Source organism: Trichechus manatus, unplaced genomic scaffold (assembly GCF_000243295.1).
Source record: "Trichechus manatus latirostris isolate Lorelei unplaced genomic scaffold, TriManLat1.0 scaffold00003, whole genome shotgun sequence".
In the NCBI taxonomy this organism is placed as follows: Eukaryota; Metazoa; Chordata; class Mammalia; order Sirenia; family Trichechidae; genus Trichechus; species Trichechus manatus.
In genome coordinates this window covers 22915216-22925946 of record NW_004443939.1, presented here as the reverse complement: position 1 = coordinate 22925946, position 10731 = coordinate 22915216, and the positions used below count along the sequence as shown (strand labels likewise).

Genomic DNA, 10731 nt, shown 5'->3' with positions numbered 1-10731 from the left:
CTATCACCAGCCTTCTTGTCCCTTTCTGCCTTCTAGCCCTTGTCCCTGGACTGCTGTGCCTCATTAGTCCCATTTGGTTTTATGGGGCTGTCCACTCCCCGGCTGAACGGTGAACCTCAGAAGTGACTTCACCACTGAGCTAAAAGGGTGTCTGGGGGCCGTACTCCCGGGGTTCCCACCTCTAATTTTTAATGAAAGTCATCAAGAACTATGAGGCATCAGAGATTTTACTTTACTTTCAAGCACACAGGTTAGCCTGCCACAGTTTAATGTATGCTAGCAGAAGACACAAGACTCCTGGGTCAGAGAAAAAAGAATTTATTACTCATGGCAAATAGCAGTAACCAGAGTATCTGCATTTAGGCTGGTTTCCTGAGTCTCAATTCCCCACAGGCAATGTGAAATGAGCCAGGTGACACCTGCACAGGCAGTGGGCTGAGTTACAGGAGAGGTGCCTGAGCTTAGGGAAACCACATCTTTTACAACGTGCAGTAAGCCTGCCTGACCTCTGCTCTGGAGGGAGACATTATCTTATTGTACTGGAGAGTAAACAGACCTGTCCAATGCTTTAGTAGGAGAATTTTTGTCTTCTAAGGCTATTCACTACACAAATATTCTTGAAAAGATTGTCTCAAGCAAAAAGAATCAGTATCTCTGCTCACAAAACGTGCAGAAACATGAGGAATCCATGGATAATTGTCTTCCAACAATAGTTTCCACCTGGCTCATTAATTCTTGGTCATGAGAATTGGACAGACTTGGATTCAGATCCAACTCTTACCACTTTCTAGCTCTGCACCTTGGGAAATATTAATATCTTCTACTATTTACGAAGGACTCTATAAATGCTTACCCAATAGCTTATGAATTCCTATATAACCTAATTTTTTTAATTTAATTAATCTACTTTGATGTGTTGTTGTGCGGATTATTAGTAATGTGTGTGAAGTGTCCAGCAGAGTTACTGCAATGTAGCAGCTGCTCACTACATGGCAGAATATTGAAACTCATTTCAGAGACAGCCAGGATGAGTCTACAAATATGCTCATGTGTCCCAGAAGAAAGCATTAGACAAGGGTTCCAATATATAGTCTTACTTATTAACTGATTAGCAACAAAATAGCATATTGCATTTGCAAGACAGTGACAATTCTCCAAATAAAAGAAATATAACTTGACTAATTTTTAAAGAAGTAAAATTAATACAGGCACAAATGTCACACTGTTGCATATAGATCTTGAGTACTATCTGCCCCTTAAATAAAACTCGTTCAACCAGAGGAGTTGTAGTGTACCTTCCCACACATCCTGCAATGCAGGCATAGTGGTTGTTATTGACAAACAAGAAAATCTAACAGATAGTAAGCAGTGATGGGAGAGTATGAGAAGAAGATTTGTTAGGCCTTTCTGTGTGCCAGGCACTGTACTAAGCATTTTATGTAGACTATATCATTTTCTTCCTCAAGGATTCTGTGAGCCAAGCATTGCTCTTCCCATTTTATGGATAAGAAAATGAAGGCTTAGAGAGGTTTTATTTCCAAGTTGATACAACCAGTAAGTGGCAGAGCTGCCATTCTCACCCAAATCTGTCTGACTCCCAAGTCCATACTCATTTCATTAAATCAATTTGCCCGTTTATGAATGTTGCTTGCTCTCTGTCTTAGTCATCTAGTGCTGCTATTACAGAAATACCACAAGTGGATGGCTTTAACAAAGAGAAATTTATTTTCTCACAGTCTAGGAGGCTAGGAGTTCAAATTGAGGGTGTCAGCTCCAGGGGAAGGCTTTCTCTGTCTGTCAGCTCTGAAGGAAGATCCTTGTCATTAATCTTCCATTGGTCTAGGAGCTTCTCAGGCACAGGAACCCTGGGTCCAAAGGATGTACTCTGCTCCCGGCACTGCTTTCTTGGTAGTACGAGATCCCTAACTCTGCTCGCTTCCCTTTCCTTTTATCTCTTGTAAGATAAAAGGTGGTGCAGGCAACACCCCAGGGAAACTCCCTTTACATTGGATCAGGGATGTGACCTTAGTAAGGGTGTTACAATCCCACCCTAATCCTCTTAACATAAAATTACAATCACAAAATGGAGGACAACCACACAATACTGGGAATCACGGCCTAACCAAGTTGACACATATTTTTGGGGGATACAATACAATCCATGACACTCTTATATTTATTATTTTTTCAAAAACCCAAGAGGTTACTGTCAAAAAACGTATGTCATGTTGTCATACTACTCTTTCTTAGAAAGGCTTCATATCGTCTTCCTCCGTTGCTTCTGGAATGTCATGTCTGACTTCCCTATAATGGGCATGTTCATATAGCAGCTTGGCTGGATGCCATTAGCACTTTCTCTCCTAGAATCTCAGCATAGTGTATTATTACGTTGTGTCTAGGCAATTTTATTCCATGTTTTCCTGAATTTTCTTTAATTAATCCATAAATTTAGAGGCCAGCCTAGCAAAACAAAAGATTTTGCTTAAAGGTTTTCTATAGCTGACTTTTTAATATACTTTCATGAAGGAATTTGAATAACAACAGATAGACTATTAGGACACTTGACACACATTGCTGTTTCCTCATTGTTTCAACTTAATGTTGTTTTAAATCCAGTAGTAATCTCTAATGAAATAAAATGCACTATATTCTGTCAGGTGAATTGACTCTATGTTCTGTGAACAAGCATTTGCTTCTACATTTCCCTTTGGGAGTTTCTAGGTTACTATTTAGGTAATAGCTGGTGTGGTATGCTGAAGACCACCTATAAAAGTTAACTTCAGCCCATTGATCAACCTGAAATTTGTATTGCAATCCTTTGAAAGAGAACATTAAAGGATTCCTTCCAGATACACTGTCATAAGGGAGATGTAATATCAGCTATTATTGCTTTACATAAAATGGTTTATCATAGTAGCTGGAAAGAGATTGAGGGACTACAACAAAGTATAGGCACGTTTTCTGTTAGGAGAAGTAATGGAGTGGTAAGACAGTCCTGGATGGGGTATCAGAATAGACAAGAAAGCAGTAAAACCAGGGCTTTAGTTTTCTGAGAGATTGTTGGTGATGGGATTGGGGGTAAGGCGGCTAGCCAAGAAGGCAAGCAAGTTAAAAAAAAAAAAATTAGGAAGACATATCTGCCTACTTCATACTTTTACATAATCTAGAGGTTGACATCCTAGTACGGTAACTTACAGCATCTAGTCCAGTGTCTTTTATAAATGAAAGAGAAGATCAGATTAATAGGAAATATTAAGATGACCATTTAGAAGATCCTATCTCCCTCGGTATTATTCTGCGGTTGGAAAATTAAAATGCCTTGGGTGTTTTACATGACATGCATTTACATATTTTGATTCTTTCAACAAAAGTACTTGTCTTTGTTAAATAATAAGAAACACATTTGAAGCCTTTTTAAAGACATATTGAATTTATAGTTATTGAAGAGTTACAGCTAGTACACTTGTATTTGCCAGGGAATTGTGGATGATAACTTATGAAATACTTCAAGAAGGCAATTTATGCTGAAAATTGTCCCAAACTAAAAAGTCCTGTCTTGCTCTGTGATCTTGTTTTGCCACAGGCAAATTAGTTTCCGAACATAGATGGGAGGTATCCGGACCTATAATACAAATTGATGTCTTTAAGGAAAATTTCTTAGCTTGAGCTACAGCATTATTTGATGACTAAGTCTAGATTAAAAAAAAAAAAAAATTGCTGTTAAGTCAATTCCAACTCACAGTGACCATATAGGACAAAGTAGAACTGTCCCACAGGGTTTCCAAGGCTGTAATCTTTACAGAAGCAGACTGCCACACCTTTATCCCATGGAGTGGCTGGTGGTTTTGAACTGCCAACCTTTCAGTTAGCCAAACTCCTAACCACTTCAGCACAAAAAAAAAAAAAAAAAAAAAACAAACCTGTTGCCGTCAAGTCGTTTCCAACTCCTAGCGACCCTATAGGACAGAGTAGAACTGCCCCACAGAGTTTCCAAGGAGCGCTTCGCCACCAGGGCTCCTTAAATCCAGATAGAAACCAAAAACCAAACTCATTACCATCGAGTAATTCTGACTTATAGAGACCCTATAGAACAGGGTAGAACTGCCCCATAGGGTTTCGAAGAAGTGGCTGGTGGATTCAAACTGCCGACCTTTTGCTTAGCAGTGGTAGTCATGTATGGCATAATGATCAGCTCACACTGTATTATGATTGTGTTGCTAAATGCCCACATGAGTACCAGAAATGTAGGCAGAGGATAGATATATTATAGGGAATAATTATTTTTAAGAAGATGAAATGGTCACTATTTTTCTTATTATGTAATTTTTCTGCAGATCTTAATATTTCAAAAGAAAGTAGATGGTGTGCCTGTGCACGTGTGTATTTAGGTGTGTGAGTGTGAATGTGTAACATTTTATTGATTCTAAGACTTTCTTTTGCTTTTCAACATTTCTTTAATATCAATGTGTCCATTAAATTTGATAGCAGTTTTTTTCATCATAAAAAGACATTGCAAAATAATGGTACACACTATAGAAGATGGCATCATAAAATCAAGGAAATGTTTTATATATAATGGCAACTGCCCCTTGGTATTACATATATCTCATATATAAATATTATATAAAATTATATATAAATCTCTCCTTCTTTGTCCACTTTGATTAAAGTAACTTTGTTTCCTAACCTTATATTTACAGCACCAAATGGGAATTTAGTGGTGGAGGAAAGAACAGTACTCACCTCAAACAAGGAATCCAAGCAAGTTGCACCAGAAATGTATATGCTGGAGAAGAAAGAAGCAATTGAGGAAGATGAAGTTCTCCAACCCAGGGATGCTGACACAGTAGAGCAAGAAAGGGAGGCAACATTGTGGGGGAAAGTAGGGGTTAATGAGGTTCCCTTTGAGGAGAGGAAGACAACAGCAGTGCAGTCAGCATTAGCAGAAGAACAGTTTATTGTGGAAAGAGAGGTCCCTCAGGACACTGAGAGTGGGGCAGAGGCAGCAGCAGCAGCAGAAGGGGATAGAAATCTGGGTGAAGAAGAAGGGTTAAACCCCACAGGAAAAGAAGGAGCAAGCGACTCTGCAAATCTGAATGAGGATGCAGCTCCTGCAGAGCAAGATTTGATGCAAACAGTGCTTGAGACAGAGGAGGCAGTTTCTGAAGGGGAAAATGGTTCAGAGAAGTCAGCGCTTGGAAACAAAGCAGCAGATCTGAACTTAGAGGGTATTGAGGAGCTAGCAACCCTGAGAGAGGCAGCAACGCCACCAGAGAAGGGAGAGACTGAGAGAGGGGCTGCTGTGAGTGAGGCAGGGTCCGAGAAACCAGATGAGGAAGGAAATGAAGAGGAAGCATCCACAGACCTAGAGAACAGAGGACCTGTGGAAGAAATAGCATCCAAGAGAGAGGATGGTTCAGAAGAGGCAATACTTGGGGGAGAGGAACTAGCCAAAGAGTGGAAGGAAGTTATGGGAATGGAAACACCTTTGAGCCCCTCAATCTCTGAGAAGGCAGAGGTAAACCAGATGGGTTGGGAGGACAACCCTGAAGAAGGAAGGAAGGAAGGGAAGGAAGATGTGGAAGGGGAGAAGATTGTGACTGAGGCAGAATCTAATAGGGGAGATGATAGGAAAGAAATGTTATCTGAGGAATTAGGTGCAGCAAGAGAGAGGAAGAAAGCCGAGAGGCCAAAAACACATCTGAGGGAAACTGAATCTGAGGGAGAAGAGGTGAAAAGGGCAAATTCACTTAAGCATGAAGATGATTTAGAAGAAGGCAAAGAATTTAAAGAGGGAGAAGGGGAAACCGTGAAAGAAAACAGATATGAGGAAGACACAAAATCTCCTACAAAGGAAATGGAATCTGATGCTAAGGATGAAGCACTCATGGAGGAATCTGAATCGACTAAAGATGCAGGGCTGCAAAGAGAAGATTCACTAAAATCCAGAGGAGTTGCAATGTTTGAAGAAGTACCCGGATTTGAAAAGTCACTGGAAAACATAACAATTCTGAGGAAAGAAGGAGGAGGGGAAAGAATAACAGAAGCCAGAGACACAGAGCACAAAGGCAGAGCAAATCTGCTTCACGAGGAGAACGTGGCTCCTGCAGAGAAGGATGAGGGGCCACAATATGATGGAGACCATGTGTTAGGAGCTCCTAAAAGTCAGCTGGCAGGAAAGGCACAGGCACTTGAGGTGACGGTCACAAGCACAGGTGAGGCTGAGGAGTGTGCAGACAGACATCAAGATTACCTTGCAGACCTGGCGGGGAGGGAAAAAGAAGGGCCTTTACAGGGCCGAGAAGGAGTGGGGGACATGACCATGACCCAAGGAGATGTTCCTGAAGGAGACTCCATGATGGCAGAAAAGTTCAATGAAGAAGCAATGGGTGAAGACATGGAGGAGGAGGAGAAAGAGTGCAGTCTGGGGACAGGAGTGATGAAGAACAGGAACGCAGAGGATGGCGGGAGCTTGAGAGAAGGAGCAGTTGTTGCTGAGGAAGACCTGAACCAAGGAGAAATGGCAGAAATGGTCACAGAGAAGAGGGAGGAGTTGACAGAAATGGAGAGAGCTGAGGGGAAAACAGCAAATAAAGCCTTCTCCTTTTCAGATGTTGCTGGGGAGGAAACTTGGCACAAGGCAGATGAATTAGTAGGAAAAATAGCTGATGCAGAGAGGGTGGTGGTAGAGGAAATAACGCTGAACAGAGAGAAGGTGCCAGTGGTGGAGGAGGTGACAATAGCATCAACACCAGAGGTTGGGCTGGGAGCTCTGCAAGAAGCTTCCGATCTGGAAGGGGGATGCCCACAGCTAGGATGTGATCAAGAGGGAGGGGAAGAGGAAGCCACTTTGAAAGCAGGATCAGTGGAAGAGGAGGAAGGGACAGGGAGCAGTGATGGGGGGCAGGATTCAGGAGCAGCTGAAGTATTCAGACTAAGATTATCACAGGAGAGAGAGTCAGAGATGAGTAGAGAGAGTCCACAGGCTGTGGAAAAACTTCCTGAGAAGCCTGATTTCACTGAAATCCAAGGGAAGCAAGAGCATATGGTGCAAAGAGAAAGTGAGAATGCAGATGTTTCCCGGAAACACGTGAAGGCCTAAGAGATTTGATGACAAACGGTGAGTTTTAAGCCTGATCTCATCACCTTCGTGCTGGCTTGCCCATTTATGGGGCCCTGCGTACACACAGACTTCACAGGCATACACACACAGACTTCTGTTCTCTGCTGCTTAGTCCGGTGCTGTTGAGGGCTCGGTAAGATGGAGGTGGGGCCAAAGCACACGCAGGGACCCGCTGCTATTTCCATCGCAACACTAAGTCATAGTCTGAGTCTTTGCAAGCACAGCTCTCTAAAGGAGTGAGATCTGCATCTTACTTAAAAGAAAACAAAACAAAAACAGTTGCTGTGAGTCTATTCCAACTTATGGCAACCTCATGTGTGTCAGAGTAGAACTGTGTGCTCCATAGGGTTTTCAAGACTGCCAGGACTTTCCTCCGGGAGGTTCCTTCGGGTGGATTTAAATTGCCAACATTTTGGTTAGTAGCCTAGTGTGTAACCATTTGCACCGCCCAGGGATTCCATGAAACTCCCTTACAGGGCCCCAAGGACGAAATACAGAGGAGAATAACGAAGTGCCATAAGGGAAAAGAGGCAGCTTCTCTCCTTTACATACCACAGAAGTAAAGAGTCAAACTCTGTTCCAGAATTCATTTCCCATTTAGTGTTTAAAGGATAGAATGAAGGTTGGCTGTGATTATTTGCCTCTAAATGCTTTGCTTTGATTTCTGCAGTTTTGTAAAGATATATATGCACGTGTGTGTGTGTGGTGTGTGTGTGTAACATTGAAGAGTGGAACTAAAGGCCAAAATTATTTTTGGCATACCCTGATGTTTCCTTGATGCCCTCGCATTTTAGTGCCCAGTTTCTACCCTCTTGAGTTATTATATTCCTGCTACTACTGTTCTTTTTATTATTCTTCAGGATATTTAAAAGAGATATTCTGGAAGACATGAAAAGTGAAGAAAGATTCACCCAGGCATCTCACCAGGACTTTGGATTTTAACTTTTTTTTTTTAAATCATTGTGCTTGTGTTTCCCAATCTGCCAGTGCTGGTCAGTAGTACAGTAAGCACCTTTGAGCGTACCTGAAGTAGACCTGTAGGACACTCCTTAGGAACCGCGGTCCCAAATTCAGAACTATGAGGCCATTATAGATTCTACACAACTGACATGTCTGTATTCAAATCAAAATGATGGTTTTCAAATGATCGACTTTTACCAAAGATCCACCCGAAAGGCCCGGTCCTGACACCTGGGGTTGGATCAAATTCTGTTTTATTTTACAATCAAATATTAGTCCTAGTTTCATGTGTGGGAATTTTATTTAAAATCCATGGGTTGGGGCTTTAAATGACTATGAAAATGAACTCAAAGAGTCGTCACATGTATAATCAATACTAAAAATTGTTCCAGGCCCATAAGTCCTTTCAGAAAAGATTCCATGGCATGTATCTTCACTTAGAAATAGTCATGGTTTCTATTTTTGCCAGAAGAATAATTTAAAGTCAAAACATTATTTGAGAATGCCTTTGTTTTTTGTGTGTGTTTCTAGTTCTGCTTACCCAAAGAGACCATGAAAAGGGTAGCTTGCAGCATACCATCCCTTGTGGTCTTATTTATACGGACATTCAAATTTAAATCAAAGTAGTAAATAATTGAGCTAAGCGAAGGTAAGTATAATAATTATAGCAGGTAAATGTAGTACATCAGCATATATATATATGTCAACATCCTAGACTCTAGACTGGTTGATTGCGTTCTAAGGAGAAGAAACTCTGATTAAATTAGTGTGCCTCTCACCTTGCAGAGTTCTTTCAAACCTGTGAACTAACCCTGCAGTGCACTGTCTATCAGCAGTCACAATCACTTTCTAAATTACCTCTGATATTGTTTCCTAGTTGTGCATCAGTGAGCCTCCTAGGAATTTTGATTTCCTTGAAGATATTCTTGTTCACATACCAGTACCTAGAAAAGAACACACGTGTGAGCAGATGAAAGAAAGAGAATTTCCTAAAGCAGTAAACCTCTAGCTGGACTACACGTTAGAGTTTCATGGAGTACTTTCATAAATGACTCAATCCCTGGCCCCATCCCAGAGATTCAGATGTAATTAGTTTTAGATGGGTCTGGGCATCAGTATGTTTTTTAACTCTTCAGTTAGTTCTACTATGTGGCCAAAGCTGGGAACCACTGCCCTAAATCATCATACATACAATCCAGGCTTGCTGCCAGCAGACTTTCTCCCAAAGGCTCTGGCATATTTTCTGTATGGTGTTTTCCATTTTTGTAAATAATGGAACCATTTAATGATCAAAGATAAAATAGATCAGTGGTTCTCAAAATTTGGTACTTCAATCAGTAGCATCAACATCACCGGATACTTGTTTGAAACACAAACTCCTGGCCTCAACCCCACACCCTGTGGGTAGAGCCCAGCAACTGGTGTTTTTAACTAGCCTTCCAAGTAGTTCTGATGTACTCTTATATCTGATAACTACTGTCATGGACTATTGATTGTATTGAGGATTAATCTCAGTGGGAGAATTGATTGTGGAAGCATTGTGTGAACTTTCTCCCTTTGTCTCTTACAGTCTGTCTTTCTCTGTCTCTCTCTTTAGCTCTTTTCTCTCTCTCTCTCTCTCTTCCCTGCTCCCTCTGTCTCTTGCCTCTTCTGTCTTTCTCTCTCTCTCTCCTTTTCTTTGTTTCTCTAAACTCAATTTTATTATGACTGTGATGATGTGTATATGAAGTTCCTCTGCCCCACCCCCTATTGAAGGATGAGCATCAGTCACTGTACGGTCATAGATGTCTATTGTCTGTGTTTCCTTTTATGAGCAGAGTTCATTTACATTATGCCCAAGTTCATTAATTACTGAGCTGCATTACTGTGAGGCTCTCTAATATTTGTTCCATGATTTCAACCTCAATGTTACAAAGCACTTTGAGTACATAGCACCTTATTGGAAAAATTTTAAATGTGTTGATTCCATTGAAAAATGAGTTTTGTACAATGTGCTAAATGGAAATTGCATTGGATTATTTTTATATTTAACACATTCCACCAAAACCTCCTGTAACGTAATTCTGCAATCTGCATGGGGGTTTAACTGTGAAATTCAGTGTTGTTATATTGTGATTAAGTGAATTCTTTTTCTGCAAGTACTATGTTGATAAAATTATTTGTCTGTTCAACTGAACTTATTCTTTTCCTGGTTTCTTCATTATTGAAAACATAAATAAATCATATGTTTGTGGATAAGACATGTGACTGGTTCCTTATAAATAAGACTAGTCTGAAAATCTTTGTTCTTTCTTTACAAAATCTGAACTTCCTAGAGCACAACAGAGAAAATTAATTTCATTGGACTTTGTTTTTGAGTATATGTGTTTATATTAACCTTCAAATGTGTGTTCTACTTTTTTACATTTATACATGTCTTTCATATACATGAGATAATCCCAGGAAGGAAAATTATTTTGTCATTTTTTAGATAAGTAAACAGAAGCTCAATAAAGCTAAGTGGCTTGTCTAAAAATCATGGTCAATCTCAAGCCTTCTGACTCCAAACTCTGTTTTTCATCATATACACTTACCTCCTAGAAAAAGAAATATTAAATAGTTACTAAGATACTACATGTGGATTTCTACATGTTTTTATTTATGTATAA

At 40.4% G+C, this 10731-nt stretch overlaps 1 protein-coding gene across 1 annotated transcript in view; it reads left to right on the top strand.

Annotated features, from left to right (window-relative positions):
• Nucleotides 1-7102, top strand: part of ERICH3 (glutamate rich 3) — a 117248-nt gene extending 110146 nt beyond the window's left edge. Inside the window, 1 exon segment of the mRNA XM_004369136.1 lies at nucleotides 4701-7102. Within this exon segment, the coding sequence (XP_004369193.1) occupies nucleotides 4701-7102 (2402 nt within the window).
• The last annotated feature ends 3629 nt before the right edge of the window (nucleotides 7103-10731 follow it).